This window comes from Heterodontus francisci, chromosome 32 (genome assembly GCF_036365525.1).
Source record: "Heterodontus francisci isolate sHetFra1 chromosome 32, sHetFra1.hap1, whole genome shotgun sequence".
NCBI lineage: Eukaryota > Metazoa > Chordata > Chondrichthyes > Heterodontiformes > Heterodontidae > Heterodontus > Heterodontus francisci.
The window spans coordinates 24,160,369-24,181,982 of NC_090402.1; the positions used below are offsets into that span (position 1 = coordinate 24,160,369).

Below are 21,614 nucleotides of genomic sequence, written 5' to 3' on the forward strand. Positions count from 1 at the left end.
CAGATATTGGGTAATGATAGTTGGCAAACATTACTGTAATTTATTGCATACCTGGCTCATGTGATCTGGCCCATTTTAAAGAGTCAGACAATCACCATGCAAAAAAAAATGAACCAACCACCATTGCACAGTACTCTGTTGCCATTATTGATTTATTGTGACCTATTCACGTACCTATGAAAACCTACATATTAAAAACAATTTGATTATTTAATGCTCGCAGTGGTTTGACACTGAATTAAGGAAGTGTATATGTGAATTCAAAGTATTACGATCGAGGCTGAAGGAGTGCACTATCTGTAGTTTCACTTCACAGGTCACAACATATATTTAAATGTTTTACCCAGTTACCAATAATGCCAATTATATACTCTATTATTTATTTCAGAATAAAATCCACCAACCAGGTTTCAAAATTATTAATTTATTATAAAACAAGACTTATTCAATAAAGATGCAAAGCATTAACACAGGTTAAAATATGAACGCTCCCTTCTAAATTATCCCAATACTCACACACACACCAGTTAAAGAAAAAATAAAGAAGTATTCTCTGCAGAGATCTCTTTACAAAAAGACAAAAAAATACTTTGGCGATGTTATCCACTGGCCCTTTTAATCTGGCATCCAAATATTCATAGACGGCTGTCACTGGGATCTTTTTGGGAGCAGTTCTCTTCAGGCTACATTGCGGATTAGTCGGGCAGGCTTTTCAGGAAAAATGTGACATCAATTTCTCCAGTCCACACACTGGATTCTCAGGGTTTCTCAAAGGGGTGGAAAAGGATGAGCTAGTGGCTTCTGTCTTAGCAGGCTGACCCCCAACTGACTCAAAACAATATTCAACATGAAACCAATTCTTGATCATCATAAATCTTGACATGTGACTTCTCTCTAAACAGCTCCCCTAGTCATCAAGGCTCTTGCTGTTTACTTAGCTTAAGACATGTGACATCTAGTGAGGGTTTGTTTTTTTTAAAACAAAATCTCAAGCCCTTCCAGTGACATTTTTTTAAAAAGAAACAAAAGTCCAGCATCTATGGAATCTCTTCAGTTCTTCAAATGAATCCACTTCTACAATTTTTAAACATGAGTCCTGAAAAAATATTTTAAAATGTAAGCACTTTCATTAAAAAAAACATACAAACAATGCATAGAGGGGAGCTATAAGATGAGATTTGTATAATACTGACCTATATTTCAGGAGCAAAGTCACAAATATAGTCAGCACCACAGGTGGAATAAAATCATATCCCACAATTCATCATGAATTGTGTTTGCACCACACATTAAGTAAATAATTTGAATTCAAATAAAAATTAAAATGAATTTTAAATCTTCTTTGATTGACGGTACATGTAAAATAATGGTTCTCAATCCATGGGAGACAAAAGCTCATGGCAACATGGCTATGTTTCTGTTCAAACATTTGTAAATAACCAAATGTGTGGATTGAGCTTTGGTTCCAGTGGCATCATTAATGAAATACTTCTTTTTGTCAGTGCAGTCAGTTTTCAAATGTGATATTGTCCCCATACAATGTGAAAACATTTCACAAAGATGAGCTGTGGTATAAACATAAGCATTACACAAATGATTCAACTAGTCCACAATATTTGTTTAAGACACTGACTAAAACATAAAGCTTTCAACTGAGTTACAATCCTGAATTAAAGCAGTGCTATGAACTACTGGATTGTGAGTGAACTGGTTTGAACAGAAGCTAAGGCAAAACGCCAGATCTGTAGTCATTCATATCAATTTTATTATCTGATATTCTATACTAAGCAACATTACTTTGACCTGCAAAATGTTCTGCTTGTACGTATTTCTTTTCAGACTGGTTGTTGCAATGCTCAGGCCTGACTTCGTTCTAAAAATAATATTGTTAAAATTATTCTGAAATAACCTTGATAAACATTACATTTATGTATTTCTTGTATTACCTTAAAATCTATTCTTTGTACTGAAACAGCTTTGTGACCTGTATAAATCCTTTATCCAAAGTCTTTTTGCATAATTTACACAGGTGGTTTATACTGATACAGGATTCTAACATGTTTCCTAATCAAAAGGCACTAAATACAGTACTTGAAGCTTTTAGCTGTCGACCCTAGTTTACACTTTATCCAGCAAATTGCATGACAAGATTATACAAACAGTGCAAGTTATGACACAGTATAGTACTAACCTAGACTCAGAGGGTAATTTCAGCTGGTTCCTAAACTGTTGTAAACATTATTAGTGTTTTCAAAAAAGATGGTCACACTCTCACTAGATATACTAACTGTTGATCCTTGACATGAATGTTACTGAGCCAGTTTTGGAAGTGCAGTCCCACACTGGTGATGTTTTAAGGATGCAGTATATCCAAACATCGATCTGAAGAAATTCAGACGCTAGTTTGAAATGCAGCTCATCCTTGTTAACATCTGGTATAGTCATGCAGAGGAAGGAGCTTTGTTGTTTTGTCAGTTGCCAGTAAATACTAGATGATGTTGTAATGAAATAAAAGGAAAGGGAATCTGCTTGTATCTTACATAGCACTTGTCTAAAATGATCAGTAATAAATCGTCATGCATTTTATAAAGTTATTAGTTTTTCATAAAGTCATATAAGACAAGAGTTGCCAAAGACATTCCAGCTATTTAAACCTCTCTACTAGCCCAAGTGCAAATTCCCATTCTTTGTAAATGATCAAAATAAGACAAAGTAAAAGTGCTTTGTGATAGGTTGAGTTTCTGTATAAATTCAAAATGCAAAAATAATTTTGTAGGTGACTTGATGACCATTATCCCATGCATACAGAACTTTCTCTTTAGGATTGTAGTCAATCTGTGTGGTATACGTGTATTCATTGATGAAGGGTAACTTTGGATTTATTTCAGTGTTTGTGTGAGTATCATATGCATAAGACACTTGGCCTTCTTTTTCATTGTAAGTATCTACTGCATACAAAACACCACAAATTATGAAACAGTTGCCATAGGAATTGCGCTTGAGGCCAGTTTTCCAAGTCATTTCTTTCTTCATTGAAAGATCAATAGGATCTAGTTTACTGATGACTATGATTTCATGCTGGGAGTACTCATAATAGAAGGCAGGGTAAATAACCCACAGGCCACTTTCATCAACAGCAAAATCAATGTCCGAATGTCCTCGCCATTTCCAAGGTGTTGTGTCTTCATATACCACATCATGAAGAAGGGTCCAGGCTGCCACATAACGCTGCTTAATGTCATACTTAATTATATTTCTGGTAAAAGCCCTATTGTAATAGAATGACCCATTGTATACAACATGGCCTGTTCCAATCCAGTTATAAGGAAGTTTGTACAGATTGCTCCAACGTCCTATGTGAAAAAGAAAATACAAATGTTAGAACTACTGGTTGGTGAAGTCACTCAAAACCAAATTACATCCACAATTAAAAACAGATCTTTCCTATAATATGCTGGATGGAGCCAAATGGGCAGAGATCATTGCTCTATGGATATCTGGGAGTGAGTCTACTTGAAGAATGCATGTCCAATAACTTGAAATGAGAAGGTTTAGCATACAAATGCATGGATAGTCTTGATTTCAAATATGGGAAAATTTAGAAAAGAGGTGCATGACTAAATCAAAATTTCACTGGCAATCTAAGATTTCTAACAAATTAGTTAAAATATCAATCCTCAGTTAATGTAACAAATAGAGAAACACTGGCCAGAATTTTACGCCACCCCAACGAGTGGGATGGTGGCAGGGGGGGTGGCGTAAAATAGAGTGGGAGGCTTCAGGGGCCCTTCCCGACCCGCTCCTGCTTCCGCTGCCACTTCATGCAGGGCAGTGGTGGCGAAAAATGGACTGCCCGCCCCAGGTCAATCAAGGCCCTTAAGTGGCCACTTAACAGTCTGTTATAATCAGGTGAAAGGAGTCCAGGGGTTCCCTCTCAGCCTTTGCCTGGTTTAACCGTAACAGGGTTTAATTTTTTATAAACACGGTGTTTTAGCTCGCCCTTAGTGAAACCTTGTTCACCGCTTTTCAATTGTAAGGCAAAGATATTAATTCAGACAGGTTTTCTTAGACTTTTAAACAAGAATGGTAGAAGTTTATTAATCTTAAACTCTAATCCGGTTACCTACTACGAATATGCGACACGACCACGCTAGCATGCATACGCAATAAACACACACGCAAATAGAGAGGGAAAAGTAGAAAAAATAAAGGGTAAATGTTTGAGGCAATAGATGGGTTTCTATTTTACTGTCCTTTGAGTTTACTGTGAAGTCTTTGGTTGCTGGTCAGACTTGCAAGTTGTTGGGGCTTGTTTTGAGGTGGGAGTCTTTCCTCTCTTGAGGTTTGCGTGTCTTCCATGGGTCCGGTGGCTTGGGAGAAAGCGAGTGAGAGAGAGAGAGAGAGTTCCGAAGAAGGGTCACTGACCCGAAATGTTAACTCTGCTTCTCTTTCCACAGATGCTGCCAGACCTGCTGAGTGGTTCCAGCATTTCTTGTTTTTATTTATTATATTATATGAGAGAGAGAGGCTTCCTGTTCCAGCTTCAGTTTCAATTGCCTTCTGCCTTTCTCTGTGGCACAATTCAAAAAACCCCAGGTTGCCCAGCAGGTTAGTCATGTGACTAGCTGGCTTGACCACTTCTGTTTGTGGATTCTGCCATCTTAGCAGTCATCCTGGAATGTGAGCTTCCTCACCTTCAATATCTGGTGATTAAAGTCCATTTTGGGTTAAGTGGACCAGGGAATAGTCTTTTGTCTCTCCAAGCACTGTCTGTTAGTATGCAAATGTTTTCCAGCCACTGCTGATCTGTTTAACGAGTCATTTCCTCGCTCCAGCAACAATTTAAAATCAATATTCACATGACAAAATTAATATGCCTCATTTTTGGCAGGTGGGGGTCTGCATGTCAGACCACTTAAGGGCCCACGCCTGCCTCCACGGGGATTATACCAGTGGCTAGTCAGGCGGCCAAGGACCGAGAAAAGTCACCTGACAAATCCAGGGGGCTCTCGAATGTCCCGGGGATGGCCCTCATAATCGGGCCGGCTCCACTACCCCAACCACCCAACACGCACCCCCCCACCCCTCACTTCCCCCCCCAATCGACCATGCTTGCCTCGCTGAGGCCCAACCGATTACCCCCAGCGAGGCAACCAAAACCTACCTTTGCTCCAGGCTCCCCGACATCTTTTCTTGACGCTGGGCAGGCACGTTGATTGGCCGGCAGCTCTATTAGGCGGGACTTCCTACCTGAAGCGGGTGGAAGTCCTGCCTCACACCAATTGAAGCCCGGTGACCCGCAAAACATGGGTCGGATCCCCAGGCGAGGCAGAAGCGGGTTCACCACCGACTTTTCAGTCTCTGGCCAGCTCCCATCTGCCTAGGGTAAGATCCCGGACACTATCTTAAAATGACGTGCAGAAAACATAAGGGTTGTCACTAAGTAGAATATTTCCGCTACACCTCTCTGGTGATTTGTAAAGCATGTTATATCTTACCTTGTTTAAAGTTTTCAAGGTTCCTGAATTCTACCAGGTTGTTTCCATAGTAATAGTTCGTCACATAGATCCTGTCATCTTTTGCTGTGGGATCTTTCATCCAGGCACCCTCATTGCGGCCGTAACTGTGATGTTTCTCAGGAGATTCGATCATTGACAAAGTCCCATAACACTCACCTTCTCTGACTTTAGACAAAAAGAACAGCATTATAAGTACAGGTACTTAATGATATAAAAGAAATGTGACATTGTGCAGTAGGTTGTTGCATCCTGTAAATCTGTATTATACTGCTTGCAACGTTTATTATTTGATAAATGTGAGGGGGCAGAAATCTTTAAATCTAGAAATGGAGAGAAAATATTTGTCCATACTGAAGCGATAAAATTCTGCTTTATAGAGCAATATAACACCAATTGTGCCCACAGTACTCTCCACATTGAGTTGCCAACCGCAGCCATACTGTCATCAGCGGGGGAGGGAGGTGCTCAACAGAAGCCAGTTGTTACTTCAAATGGAGGGAGGAAAAATAGAGGCAGCGTCATCAACATTAGCCTCCCCACCTCTTAAAAGTTGGGTTAAGGGAAACATTGACCTCTTGTACTTTGTCTTCCCACCCTCTCAGCTCAGCATGGTGCATTGCACAGGATGACCAAGAAAGGAAAAAAATAAATGAATGAAACTAAACTCCAGATAATGATTTTATAAATGAAAATGGGTCAAGCCAGCTGTATTTAATAATAAACAAACAACAAATTGCAATGAACAAATAAACATCATATGGTTAAATCTCAACATGTAAAGAGCATATTGATTGATATGGCTTCGTGTTATTATTTGTCTTGATTATGCTCCTGTGAAGCACCTTGGGACATTTTGCTACGTTAAAGAGACTGTATAAATGCAAGTTGTTGTTATTCATTACAAGTGTATCATTTTCTGAGATGGTGCTTCATCTGGGGCCTGGGAAACTTTATGAAAGATTTGTCATAAGGAACTTTGTAACTAGGTTTGACCATATTCAAATCAGTAAAAAGTTACAACTGTGCAAAGATTACTTTGTGTAATATACGTATACCTTTATTTGGCCTAGCTGGCCGAGTGGTTGGTTCCCTGTTGATGGCGATCATAGTAGTCTCTGTGGTACTAGTGCTTGTAGTCACTGTAGTGGTTGCCGTGACGCTTCTGGTAATGGGGGATGGAGCAGTTGTTATACTTTCTGTACTCCTGGAAGCTACTTCAGATTCACGAGAAACCTGAGCCTTTTCAGCTGCTCTTGCTCTTGACTCCAGATCCACAGAATGTGAAGTCCCTTTAGATGAATTATCTGAAAGTGGTTTAAAAATATTAATGTGGCTCCATTTCAAACTGTACAAAGAGCAATTATACAAATTTACAGAGCATTTATTTCTTACTCTATTGTCACAGTTCAGAGGCGCTGTTTTTTTAACACAGCAAATGATTTTTCTTTGTTTCATATTCCTCAAGATACTGGCCGAAGTGTTCTGTTTTTACATTCATCAGTGTGATTTTCTGTCTATTAAAGTGAATGGGTGGAAAACTCCAGGCTGGAAAAAGTAAAAAAAAACCTCATCCAGTGTGCTCGGTGTCATTAATTTAGTGACTTAGAATCATAGAAAGTTTAAGGCATAGAAAGAGGCCACTTGGCCCATCGTGTCTGTGCCAGCTGAAAAACGATCTACCCATTATAAAACCACCTTCCAGCATTTGGTCCGTAGCCCTGCAGATTACGGCACTTGAGGTGCATATCCAGACTCCTTTTGAACGAGCTGAGGGTTTCTGCCTGAACTACCCTTTCACGCAGTGAGTTCCAGACCCCCACCACTCTCTGGATGAAAAATATGTTCCCATCTACCCTCTAATTTTTCCATCAATCACTTTAAATCTGTGCTCCCTAGTCACTGACCTCTTTGCTAAGGCGAATAGGCCCTTTACCTCCACTCTATTTAGGCCCCTCAAAGTTTTGTACATTTCAATCAGATCTGCCCTCAGCCTTCTCTGTTCCAAGGAGAACAACCCCAGCCTATCCAATCTTTCCTCATAGCTGCAATTTTCCAGTCCTGGCAACATCCTCGTAAATTTCCTCTGTACCCTCTCTAGTGCAGTTACATCCTTTCTGTAATGAGGTGACGAGAACTGCACAGAGTACTCAAGTTGTGGCTGAACCAATAAGTTATACAGTTCCAGCATAACCTCCCTGCTCTTATATTCTATACCTTGGCTAATAAAGGAAAGGATTCCATATGCCTTCTTAACGACCTTATCAACCTTCAGGGATCTATGGACATTTATTCCTCTACACCTCTCAGTATTTTCCAACTAATTGTATAATTCCTTTGCCTTGTTTGACCCCCCACCTTACACCTCTCCAGGTTGAATTCCATTTGCCACTTTTCTGCCCATCTGACGAGACCATCAATATCTTCCTGTTGCCTACAGCTATCCTCCTTGCTATCTACCACACGGCCAATCTTTGTGTCAACTGCTAACTTCTTGATCATTCCCCCTACATGTACGTCAAAATCGTTTTTACCACAAAAAGCAGGGGACCCAGTACTGAGCCCTGCGGAATGCCACTGGAAACAGCCCTCCAGTCGCTATAACACCCGTCAACAATTACCCTTTGGGGAGGGCGGCTCGGCGCTGTGATTCTAATGAGCCCCTGCACGTAATATCATGGGGTCTCTGCAGCGGCCGCGAAATGCGGGCTCCCCATTGAGTTGAAATGGAGGTGCCGCACCGAGCAGCGCTCAAATAAAATTCAGCCCATTTACTTAGTAAAGTTTACTTAAGACAAATTCATTCCATTTTTATTACATATAATTCAGAGAATTTTTATCTTTTGTTTTGAGGACTGAATTTCATGATTCTGTCCATTTTTCCATTGAAGTCATAAATAGGTGGCCTTGGTTGTTGTTTATTCCTGAAATGTAATGCATTCATTTGAATCATCCCCTTTACAAATTTTTGGCTCTATTGGGTTTATTATTTGTGTCAAGTCTCCAAGAAAGAAAAACAAAAGTTTTCACAATGTTAAGGGTAATACACACTGTTATTCTGCTTTAGTGAATTTGAATCTCCCTTAGAGGAATAGGATGAAAGCTTCTCTTTGGGCAGGATTTTCCCGGCCCCGGGAAAATAGCGGGGAGCTGTGTCAAGATGGCTTCCTGACACAGTCCCGCTGCTGGAGAAGTTCCTAGCAGCAGGACCAGATGTGAAGCGGCTGTCCACCTTTAAATCTTTAAGGACCCTAATTGCATTGATTCTTCAGGCCTGTCAACATTTTGCCGGTGGTGGAGCAGCCCCACCACTGCGCATGGGGAGGCCGGCAGCTTTATGAAGGCTGCCTCCCTGCGGTCATCCTGGCAGCTATTGGAGCTGGAGGTTACATACCCCAAAGAGGGGACAGTGGGCAGGGAAGGCCACCCTGCAGCCCCAGTGGGTCATCTGGAGGGGCCCCTCTGATTTTTAATATTTTACTTACCTCTTCGAGGGTGCCTCCCTATTGAGGCACCCTCTCGATCCCTGAGCTACCTCAGCAGTGCCCACATCTTCCGGTGGGGCTACCGAGGCTTCAGAGAGGCTGGTCCTCTGATTGGGCTGGCAGCATCAGCAGCCTGCCCACCATCCTTAATTGGATGGCAAGCCTGGAGGCGGCCATTAGGAGGCTGACTCCAGCAGAATTACTGAGCCAATCCCACTGCCTTTAAGTACGGGCTTAGGACCCCCATTTTGTTCCACATCAGGGTCCCAATGCCCACGATAAAATCCTGCCCCTTTTCTCTGTGAAAATCCTATGTGAAAATAGCTTGACTAGTTTCAATCCAATTCATCGTGGATATAATTAAGCATAATTCAGCATAAAGTGGCTGGGCCATAGAAATCCATGGACAATGAAATTACTGAACAGTGCACAGATCCTAGTCTTTTAAATAAAAAAAATCCAGATCAAAAGCAACTTAACATTGTTGGAGTTTTGTCAAATTCCATCTCCATTTGTTTTCACCCAGAAACAAATGTATGGAACACTGTTAGATTCAGTTTAACGCAACATGAGATAGTGTACTTTGGTTGTAAAATTGTGAGATATGAATATAGTCTAAATTGGAAATCACTTTGTTGGGGGTAGATGGAGAGACAGTTTTGAGATCTGGCTCTCAGTTGCAAAAAGCAGCCAAAAAGACTTATGGGTTTCTGGACTTCATCACAAGGTGTAGAATATCAAAACAATATCTATTGGAATTATAGAGGTGGCTGGTGAGAACTCTTTGTTTTGAGTTTTCATCCCACCCTTAGGAAGGCTGTACTGGGGATGGAGAAAGTCCAGCAACGATTCACTAGGATGATGTCTGGGGCAAAGAGACTTGGTTATGATGAGAGCCAGAGTATGTACTGGAAATGAACAGGTTAAGGGATGATGTGCTCAAAGGGTAGAGGAATCTAGTGGAAAAATCTCGAACAAGGGTACATTATTTTAAAGCAGATTAAAAGCAAATTCAGAAAAGGTTTTTGCACTCAATTGCTGGGATTTTCTGTCTTGATGTAAATCTGGCATATCTTTGAGGGGGCAACAGTTCCGCCCATCTCCTTGGCCTTCCCCTGATCTGATCAGTGTGCTTCCAGCGGGATTTCCACCTCTGTTGGGGAGCCTACCTTGGGTAGGGAGGAAAATGATTCAGCAGGTCTCAGCTGTATCTCTGGCAACTGAAAAGCGGCTTTTCAAGTTAACAAAAAAAACTATATTTCGCAGTCCTGGTAATATGGAATAGATTTTCCTGCAACTGATTCAACTCCCTGTAGGGCTTTTTAATATTGAAAACTTTCTGTCCACTTGCTTTTGCAATGCTGGATGGTAACAAGAAACAGGTGTCAGGGATGCTAGGATGCAAATGATGGGAAATAAGTATGGTAATGTTGTTTGCATGCCCTTTGAATATGTCTGTCCATATTTGGGCAGGTGTATTCTACATCCTCCAGCATTCCAGCAGAAATTCTGAAAGGGCTGGTGTGGGCGGCATGGAGAGCTGGCGAAACAGAAACCAGGCCAATTTCTTGTTTATGTCCACTAGAGTTACACTGGACCTGGTGTAACTATAATGGAAAATCCTATTTAAAGGGATGGGGTGTATGCTAAGTCTATTTGGGATGTTTCAGTTATAGATATTTTATTTAGGATAAGGTTATCAAGAAATATTAATAAAGGGCAGGGAATTGAAATTTAAAATAGCTGCTATCAGGGCAGTAGACTGTTAATTATATATTAATTGTGTTTAATTGTATGCAGGTGGTGGGCATTAACTGGGGATTCACTTGTGTCCCTATAAATAGACATAGACTAAAATAGTGGTTGTTGGGTTAAGAGGTGGATGCCTGTAATGTGTAACTCTGTATATAAATGCTTTTAAAAGTTTGTAAAGATTGGCTCCAGGTCTAATCATCATCAACTGTCTTTCTGGAGTCTAACAGACTTGATGGGCTAAATGGATTACTTTGTTCCAAAGACATGTCCTCTCATTTTCCCTCCCTCTTCCCATCATTCCAATTGACTGAAAGAGATTGGAAACCCACACATTGGACACTGCAGGTGTAAATCTGTGCCCAACAATTCAAAAAAGCACTGCCATTGTGATACACCCCACCCTGTCCTAATAAACCTGCAACTGCTGGCTTCTATTAGAATAAGAAATCAAATTAAAAGAGAGAACACAAACATTTTCCTTATACATAGTTTCTTACATTAAACTTCCAAGTTGTAAGTGAAATGTTTTTGGATTTAGTGCAGGGCCGACTGTGAGAGGTTAACACCAGTAGTGTGTGCTCATTGTTTAGTTTAGAAATCATGATAGTGGCATGCTGTTTTTGATGGGTGTGTCAGTTTGTTGTTTCTGCTTTACAGACCCCAGGCATCCAACAATCATTCAACACGCAATAAGCAAAACTATGCATTTATTCTTTTTTCCATCTTTTAGTACATGTCTTTATCAGCAAGGACTGTAATACATTGAAAAGATTTAACAATGGGGTTTTGCAGCATGACAAAAATAGAAGTGGTTTCACAATGGATATTAGAAAAAGTGAAGACCATTTTTAGAAATCTGTAAGTCAGCACGTTTTCCCTGAATTTATATTTAAAAGTTTGGAAAGCTGCAAGTGGTCAAAAGTTTTTCCAGAAGTAGATACAATGTGGCTGGTCAGGATTTGATAATGGAAATCATCATTGCTGATTTCAATAGATTTTTAAAAAATTATTTTCTCTGTGTAGTTCTTGTTAAAGTGTCTCTTCACCTAACTGCATATATAACACAAGTTTCCCAGGAGGATCCTAGAATACTCCCATTGGCCTTTCAGGCTAACTCCATTACTGCACACCTTCAGATCACTTAAGTGGAAACCAGCACAGATGATTCAGAATCCTCCCATGCATATAAGGTAATTGACCAAAACTAGCATCTTAAATCTGAATAAACTATGTAGATATGAGGAGGCAAGTTGGCTAAAGTAGACTTGGAAACTGGATTAAAAGATATGATGGTAGTTGAGCAATGCAAACGTTTAAAGAATTAATCCATTATTTGCAACAAATATACTTGATATATATATGTATATTCCCTTAATAAAAACCCATTGATAAAGGAGAGAGAAAATGGAATAACTAGCAAGAGACATAAAAACAGATTGCAGAAGTTTTTATAGGTATGTAAAAAGGAAGAGATTAGCAAAAGTAAACATGGGTCCCTTACAGGCAGAGACTGGAGAAATTATCATGGGGAATAAGGAAATAACAGAAACATTGAACAAATATTTTGCATCTGTCTTCACAATAGAAGACACAAAAACATTCTGGAAATAATGGGTAACCAAGGGTCTAGTAGAAATGAAGAATTTATGGATATTATTAGTAAAGAAATAGTACTGGAGAGGTTAATGTGACAAAGTCAACAAATCCCCTGGACCTGATGGCCTGCATTCAAAGGTTTTAAAAGGAGTAACTACAGAGAAAGTGGATGCATTGGTTTTGATCTTTCAGAATTCCCTAGATTCTAGAGTTGTCCCCATAGATTGGAAGGTAGCAAACGTAACCCCACTATTCAAGAAAAGAGGGAGAGAGAAAACAGGAAACTATATGCCAGTTAGCCTGACATCAATAGTAGGGAAAATGCTAGAATCTGTTATTAAGGATGTGGTAACAGCACTTAGAAAATCATAATGCAATTAGACAGAGTCAAAACAGATGTATGTAAGGGAAATTTTGTTTGATAAATCTGTTAGTTTGGACTATCTAGCAGAGTAGTTAAGGGGGAAATCAGTAGATGTAGTATATTTGGCTTGATTAAAGGACAGAAAAAGTCGGAAAAAATCAGTCATTTTTGGATCGGCAGGCTTTAACTGGCAGGGTACCAAAAGAATCAATGCTTCAGCCTCAGCTATTTACAATCTATATTTGGTGAGAGGACTGAGTGTAACGCATCTAAGTTTGCTGACAATACAAAGTTAGATGAGAAAGTAAGTTGTGAGGAGGACACAAAGAGGCTTCAAAAAGATATAGACAGATTTAGTGAGCGGGCAAGAACATGGCAGCTAGAATATCATGTGGGCAAGTGTGAAGATATCCATTTTGGCAGGAAATATAGAAAAGCAGAATATTTTTTAAATGGTGAGAGAATGGGAATGTTGGTATTCAGAGGGACCTGGGTTTCCTTGTACATGAATCACAGAAAGTTAACAGTGGCGCAGTGGTTAGCACCGCAGCCTCACAGCTCCAGCGACCCGGGTTCAATTCTGGGTACTGTCTGCGTGGGTTTCCTCCGGGTGCTCCGGTTTCCTCCCACATGCCAAAGACTTGCAGGTTGATAGGTAAATTGGCCATTATAAATTGCCCCTAGTATAGGTAGGTGGTAGGGAAATATAGGGACAGGTGGGGATGTGGTAGGAATATGGAATTAGTGTAGGATTAGTATAAATGGGTGGTTGATGGTCGGCACAGACTTGGTGGGCCGAAGGGCCTGTTTCAGTGCTGTATCTCTAAAAACTAAATAAGTTAACATGCAGGTATACAAGAAGCCATTAGGAAAGCCAACAGCATGTTCTACTTCAATCCCTTTGTAATAAAGGCTGAGTGAAGAAGGCTTACTGCAAATATATAGGGTCTTAGTGAGACCACACCTGGAGTACTGTCTACAGTTTTGGTCTCCTTACCTAAGGAAGGATATAATTACCTTGGAGGCAGTGCAGCCAAAGTTCCTGATTCCTGGATGGAGGGGATTGTTCTATGAGGAAAGATTGACTAGACTAGGCCTATGTTGCCTGGAATTTAGGAGAATGAGAGATGATCTCATTGAAACATATAAAATTGTCATTTGGTAGTACAGAACTTGAGTACTGCTGAAAATAGAGACATTTTGACAAAGCTTTTCATCTTGCGCTCATCAGGACAATCCACAAGAATACCAATGTTAGGGAAACAACAAATTTATACCGTATGAGAAGAGAGTGCTGATTGACTGGAAAGTGAACTCTTGGTAGAGGTGTTGCCATGGAGAATGCACCAGTTTACGTTGACTGACAATTAACTGGCAAGCTTTGTTTGAAATTTAAACCAGGCAGTTTGATTCTAATTTGTCAAGGCATTGCCCTGAAGAATGAACCAGCGAATGGCTGTCACTTATGTGGTATTACGTTAGCTATATTTGAATCTGTAGCTGCATGCAATAATTTCCTTACAAGTCTTAATGGGCTTCATCCTGCGCTCAAATTCACCTTTGAAATGGAACAGTCAAATGAGCTCCCTTTCCTTGAAGTACTAGTTGAGAAATCTGCTCAGGGGATCTCTACCACTGTCTACTGCAAATCTACATTCATTGGTCAATACACACGTTGGGATTATTACAGTTCCATGTGCTATAAAATTGGTCTTATCGGCAACCTCTTAAGTACAGCCTGAACCATTTGCTCACCATGCAAGCATGATGGTGAAATAGGGTGAATCAAAGACATTCTGTGTGACAATGGCTACCCTGATCAGATCATTTCTCGCTGTATATCGTGCAAACTTATGAACGGGCCTATGGCCATCATTTTCGGCCCTGAAAAGTGCCCAGTCTACCACAAATTACCCTGGAAGGGTAATGTATCCCAAAAATTTGAGCACCAGGTGAAGCTAGCTGTTTCACACTGCTGCTATGCAGTAGCAACACGTGTGGTGTTCACCACTAACTGGATGCTTCCATCAAGCCAAAAAGACATCCTGCCTATCACACAAATGAATAATGTGATATATGAATTGCAATGCCAGTGTGATGCTAGGTATATAGGCCGTACGTCCCAAAGACTAGCAGGTCGTATCAAACAGCATGCCCCTTCTGCTGTTCGCAATGGGCAAGGTAATGGCTGCACCCAACCAGCTCGTGCTTGCAAAACTCAAAACACAGTGTCCAACATTAGATGTGATTCCGCAATTGGACAACATTTGCTAAATAATCTTCAGTGTGCTAAGAATTACGCTGGCAACCAATTTAGGATTGTCAGTAGGCTCACAGTGTGGTGCATTTGTGCGTACTGGAAGCTACATATATTAATACACAGGGCCCTGTTCTTTGCAGACAGAAAAAACATGTACAAACATTGTGCCTGATTCAGCTAAACAAAATAAGTGACAGCCATTCGCTGGTTCAGTCCTCAGGGCAATGTCTCGACCAATCAAAGTCAAGCTGCCAGGTTTAAATTTCAAACAAAGCTTGGCAGTTAACTGTCAGTCACCATAAACTGGTGCATTCTCCATGGCAACACCTCTACGAAACAGAGTTCACTTGCCAACCAATCAGCACTCTCTTCTCATACAATATAAATTTGTTGTTTCCCTTACATTGGTATTCTTGGGTGTTGTCCTGATGAGTGCAAGATGAAAAGCTTCAACAGCATGTCTCGATTTTCAACAATACATATAAAATTGTTAAGCGGCTTAATAGGTTGGATACTGGAAAGATGTTTCCATTGACTACACAAATTCCCACATCATTGTGACAGTTAGAAAAATAAAAAGGCCACAGTCTCAGAATAAGAGGTCAGTCATTTAGGACTGAAATGAAGTGAAATTTCTTCACTCAACCACTGTGGATCTTTAGAAATGTCTATCTCAGGGAGATGGCGATGTTCAGTTGTTGAATAAATTCAAGGCAGAGATTGATAGATTTGTGGCTACTAAGGGAATTAGGGAGATGGGATAGTGCAGGAAGGTGGAATTCAGGTATGTTATGACCAGGTGAGAAAGGTGTCTAGGGCTCCCTCTCAGCCTTCACCTGGTCTTACTGTAACAGGGTTTAATTTTAAACACACCATGTTTTTAGCTCTCCCATGTTCACCGCTTTCCAATTATAAGGCAAAGAAACCAGCACAAGCAGACTTTCTTAGGTTTAAAGAAGAAAAGTTGAAATGTATTAAATTTAAACTCTAATTTGGTTTACGGATACACGACACGCCCACGCTAGCATGTATACGCGATACACACATGCAAATAGAAACAGAAAAGAGCAGAAGAAAAATAAAGTGGAAACGTTTGAGGCAATACGTTTTTGTTATGATTCTTCGAGCTCACTGTAGAGTCCTTGATTGTAAGTAGATCTTGCTTTTCATTGGGCCCAGTATTCTTCCTAACCCTTGTTCGCTGTAGGAGACTTTTCTCTCTTGGGGTTCATGTGCCTTTAGTGGATTTGTAGTTCCATGAGAAAGCGATGGGAGCAAGCAGACAAGAGAGGCTGTGGCGAGCCAGCCAGGAGAGATCTTCTCAGTCCAGGAGCATTCTGTTTTTTGCCCAAACTGTTCGTACAAATTCAGAAAAACTCAGCTTGCCCAGCATGTGACTAGCTAGTTTGACCATGACCATTTGTGTATTCAGCCATCTTAGCAGTCAACCTGGAATGCAAACTCCCCCAACTTCAACGTCTGGTGATCAAAAGTCCTTTGTGGGTTGAATGTGTCAGGGAATGGCTGCTTTGTCCTTCCAAACACTGTCTGCTAATATGCAAATGTATTTTCCAGCCACGGCTGATCTGTTTAACAGGTCCTTTCTTCACTCCAGTAACAGTTTAAAATCAACGTTCATGACAAAATTAATGTGCCTCATTCTTGGCAGGTAGAGGCCTAGCATGACACCTCCACACCCAGCTGAATGAAATGTGATTTGAGAAAAGGCGCATTTCATTAAAAGGGTTGAGAAATAAATGTAAGATACAGAAAAAAACATGCATTTCTCTCATTCATTCATAAATCCTAAAACTTATTACAGTCTGTCTTCTCCTTGTGCCAGTGCTGCTTTAATTGTCCCTGTTTTAGCATCCCAATAAACATGTGGGTTTTTTGGGGGAAGTTTCCCTTCCATTTGCCCATTTCCTTGGCAGCCTAGGGTCTTTGTTCCTGTTGAGGTCTGAAAAGGGGGATGGGTGGTTTCTCTTTGGTTCTGACTGTGGGGGAGGATGCTTTGCTAATCTCCCCTTTGTCCCAGAGGACACTCCTGCCTGCAGGTATTTGTGTAGACTCTACTGCACTCCCCTGTGGAACTTCGACTATGTGAGGCATCACCCTCATGGTTTCTCTGCCCCCTAGACGTCTTTCTTTGTCTCTGCAGCTTCCTGTAAATGCTATTAGCAACACTAGTGGGGTGCTTCTTGTGTCTGCATTTGCGTAGGAGGATGTGGGGGTCTAACCTTTCACATTTTTCAGGGTTGACTGACCGGACAGTAGAGGTTTTCACCCAGGATTCCTCCCAGACTTCCTTTAACCTGCCCTCTTGGTCACTTTTTCCCTTTCCCTGTCTAACCTTTAGCCAGCCTTGTGCCAGCCTGTCCCTTTTTGTTCTCGGCGGGGGTCCCTTACAGTTCACCAGCCCTCTGCTGGACGGTCCTCCAAACACAGGTAGAGGACTTGGGGTGCAGGTTTCACTGTAGGTTGGGGTTTCCCCTAAACCTGGCACATGTGGCATCTATCTTCCTTGTTACTTCTTCAAAAAATTAGCTCAGTTTGGTCAAACAAGATTTTCCCTTAACAAATCCATGTTGACTATCCTTGATTAACCTGTGCCTTTCTAGGTGACAGTTTATCCTATCTCTCAGAACAGATTCCAATAATTTGACCACTACTGAGGTTAGACTGACTGGCCTGTAATTATTCGGTCTATCCTTCGCTCCCTTTTTAAACAGAGGTATAACATTAGCAGTTCTCCAATCCTCCGGCACCACACCTGTATCCAGTGAGAACTGGAAAATGATGGTCAGACCTTCTGCTATTTCCTCTCTTGCTTCTTTTAACAGCCTATGGTACATTTCATCTGGCCCTGGTGATTTATCAACTTTCAAGGATGCTAATCCCGTTAATACTTCCTCTCTCCCTATGTTTATCACATCCAATACTCCTCCTCCTTAACTACAATATCTGCATCATCCCCTTTTTTATGAAAACAGACGCTAAGTATTCATTAAGAACAATACCAACATCTTCCACCCCTACACATAGGTTACCTTTTTGGTCTTTATGGGTCCTACTCTCTCCTTAGTTATCCTCCTCCTCTTAATGTATTGATAAAACATCTTTGGGTTCACCTTGATTTTGCTTGCCAATATTCTTTCATGCCCTCTCTTTGCTTTTCTAATTTCCTTTTTGATTTCATCCCTCCACATTCTATACTGCTCTTGGCTTTCTGTAGTATTGAGTTCTCGGTGTCGGACATAAGCTTTCCTTTTCTGCCTTATCTTACCCTGTAGGCTGTAGGCTCCTTGACATCCATGGGGCTCCAGATTTGGCCATCTCACCCTTTTTCTTTGTGGGAACATGTTTACTCTGAACCCCTTGAATCTCCCCTTTGAATGCCTCCCACTGTTCTGACACTAATTTACCTTCAGTTAGCTGTTTCCAGTTCACTTTTGCTAAATCACTCCACAGTTTAGTGAAATTGGCCTTGCCCCAATTGAGAACTCTAACTCCTGTTCTATCTCTGTCCTTTTCCATAATTATGATAAAACTGACTGAATTATGATCACTACCACCAAAATGCTCTCCCACTGCCACCCCTTCCATCTGCCCAAGTTCATTTCCTAGAACTAAGTCTAAAACTGCACCCTCTCTTGTTGAAGTTGCTACATACTGGGCAAAAAGGTTCTCCTAAATGCACCTCAACAATTCTGCTCCCTCAGTTCCTTTCACACTAAAACTCTTCTTCTTCTCTCTTCTTTGGCCTCCTTGTCTCGGGAGACAATGGGTAAGCGCCTGGAGGTGGTCAGTGGTTTGTGAAGCAGCGCCTGGAGTGGCTATAAAGGCCAATTCGAGAGTGACAAACTCTTCCACAGGTGCTACAGATAAAATTGGGTGTCGGGGCTGTTACACAGTTGGCTCTCCCCTTGCGCTTCTGTCTTTTTTCCTGCCAACTGCTAAGTCTCTTCAACTCGCCACACTTTAGCCCCGCCTTTATGGCTGCCTGCCATAAATTCTGCTCCTTCAGTTCCTTTCACACTAAAACTATCCCAGTTAATACTGGGGTAGTTAAAATCCCCTACTATTACTTCCCTATTATTGTTGCACTTCTCAGAGATTTCCCTACATATCTGCTCTTCTATCTCCCTCTGACTGTTTGAGTGTCTATAGTACACTCCCTGCGGTGTGATTGTCCTTTTTTTGTTCCTTAGCTCAATCCACATGGCCTCATTTGATGAACCTTCCAACATATCATCCCCCTTCACAGCTGTAATAGTTTCCTTGACCAAAATTGCTGCTGCCCTCTTTTCTTATCCCTTCCCTATCGTGTGTGAAAACCCTGTAACCAGGAACATTGAGCTGCCATTCCTGTCCCTCCTTAAGCCATGTTTCTGTAATAGCTATGATATCATACTGCCACATGTCTATCTGTGCCTTCAGCTCATCTGCTTTATTTGTTATACTCCTTGCATTGAAATAGATACCTTTGAACACTGCCAAACAGTTTTTTTATTTTCTAACCTTTGTTTCCTCTGTCTTCCAGACACATCCATTAACTTTCTGCCTTCCATTTTCATTTCTGATGTTGTCCCAACTGAGTCTACCCTTAGGTCCCCATCCCCCTGCCAAACTAGTTTAAACCCTCCCCAACAGAACTAGCAAAACGTCCCACAGCGAACTCAGTCCCGGCCCTGTTTAGGTGCAACCCATCCAGCCTGTACACGTCCCATCTCCCCCAGAGCCGGTCCCAATGTCCCAGGAATCTAAAGCCCTCCTTCCTGCACCATCTTTCAAGCCATGCATTCATCTATCTTATCCTTTGTTACGACCCAGTGAGAAAGGTGTCTAGGGGTTCTCTCTCAGCCTTTGCCTGGTTTGACCGTAACAGGGTTTAATTTTTAAAACACCATATTTTTAGCTCCCCCACAGTGAATCCTTGTTCACTGCTGTCCAATTGTAAGGCAAATAAATCAACCAGACAAGTTTTCTTAGATTTAAACAAGAAAGCTGGAAGTTTATTAACCTTAAACTCTAATTTGGTTAACGACTACGAATACGCGACGTTACCACGCCAGCATGCATACACGATAAACACACGCAGATAGAGACAGAAAAGTAGAAAGAATGAAGGGGAAAAGTTTGAGGCAGTAGCTGGGATTTATGTACGGTCCTTTGCGTTCGATGTAGTCTTTGATTGCCGGTAAGTCTTTCTGTTTCGTTGGAGCCCAGTGCACATTTTAAAATTTGTTACGATGCAGGAGTCTTTTCTCTCTTGAGGTTTAAGTGACTTCAATGGATTCGGAGATTCATGAGAGAGAGAGCCAGGCAAGAGAGAGGCTCTCTTCTTCCAAGTTCAGTTGCAATCTGACCCAAACTGCTGTGAGCAGTTCAAACAAAAACCTGGGTCACCAGGTTAGTCATATGACTGGCTGTTCTAACAAACTGCGTTTGTGGATTCTCCATCTTAGCAGACACATGGAATGCTGGCTTTCTTACACATTCAATGTCTGGTGATCAAAATCCATTTGGGTTAATTGGATCAGGGAGCAGTTCTCTTGTCTCCAGGCACTGTCTCTTTCTATGCAAATGTTTTCCAGCCACTACTGATCTCTTTAAACAAGCCATCTCTTCACTCCAGCAACAGTTTAAAATCAATGTTCATATGATGAAATTAATATGTCTTATTTGTGGCAGGTGGGGTCTTTATGACACCTTCTATTTCTATACTCACTTGCACTGGGAGTAATCCAGAGATTCCTACTTTTGAGGTCCTGCTTGCTGATTTCTTACCTAGCTCCCTAAGTTCTGACTCCAGGACCACATCCCTCTTTCTACCTATGTTGTTGGTTCCGATGTGGACCACGACTGCTGGCTGTTCACCCTCCCCCTTCAGGATGCTCTGCAACCGCTCAGTGACATCCTTGACCTTGGCAGCAGGGAGGCAACACACCATCCTGGATTCATATCTGCGGTCACAGAAATGCCTGTCTGTTCCCTTGACTATTGAATCACCTATCACTATGGCTCTTCCAGTCTTCCCTGTACTCCCCTGTACAGCTGAGCCACCTATGGTGCTATTGGCTTGGCTCTGGCTGCACTCCCCAGGTGAAGCATCACTTTCCTCAGTATTCAGAACTGAATACCTTTTGGAGAGTGAGATGCGCTCCCTGCCTGATTCTTTTTGACTGCCTGGTGGTCACCCATTCCCTCTCTCCCTGCATACTCTCAAGCTGTAGGGTGACCACATCTATAAATGTGCTATCCACGTAGCTCTCATCCTCATGAATGCACCGCAATGTCGTCAGCTGCCGCAATTGACAACACTTCCTACACAAATGGTTCTCCAAGATACGGGAAGTATCCTGGAGCTCCCACATAGCACAGGCGGTGTACTTTCAAAGGTGAAGCAACCCTGCCAGACCTTTATTTATTAGTTGACCCTTTGTTACTGCTAACAAAACCTTACCAATACTACAACACCTTAGAATTAATAAAACCTTACTAGCACTGATAAATCCTACTAAAAATCAATACAGTTCACGAGTTAAAATAAACTTTACTCAAAAAAAAATACTCACCAGTTACTCACTTGTACAAAATACTCAATAGCTACTTACTTGTTCTAAAATTATACTTTT

General features: G+C 41.3%; 1 protein-coding gene across 1 annotated transcript in view; it reads right to left on the reverse strand.

Moving 5' to 3' along the window:
• Positions 1-445: 445 nt before the first annotated feature.
• olfml2a (olfactomedin-like 2A) overlaps positions 446-21,614 on the reverse strand; it is a 94,892-nt gene continuing 73,723 nt past the window's right edge. Inside the window, exons 6-8 of the mRNA XM_068012501.1 lie at positions 6,575-6,823; positions 5,499-5,684; positions 446-3,353 (exon numbers count right to left, since the gene is read on the reverse strand). Of these exons, the coding sequence (XP_067868602.1) occupies positions 2,752-3,353; positions 5,499-5,684; positions 6,575-6,823 (1,037 nt within the window). The 3' untranslated portion in view covers positions 446-2,751. The remainder of the gene's footprint in view (positions 3,354-5,498; positions 5,685-6,574; positions 6,824-21,614) is intronic.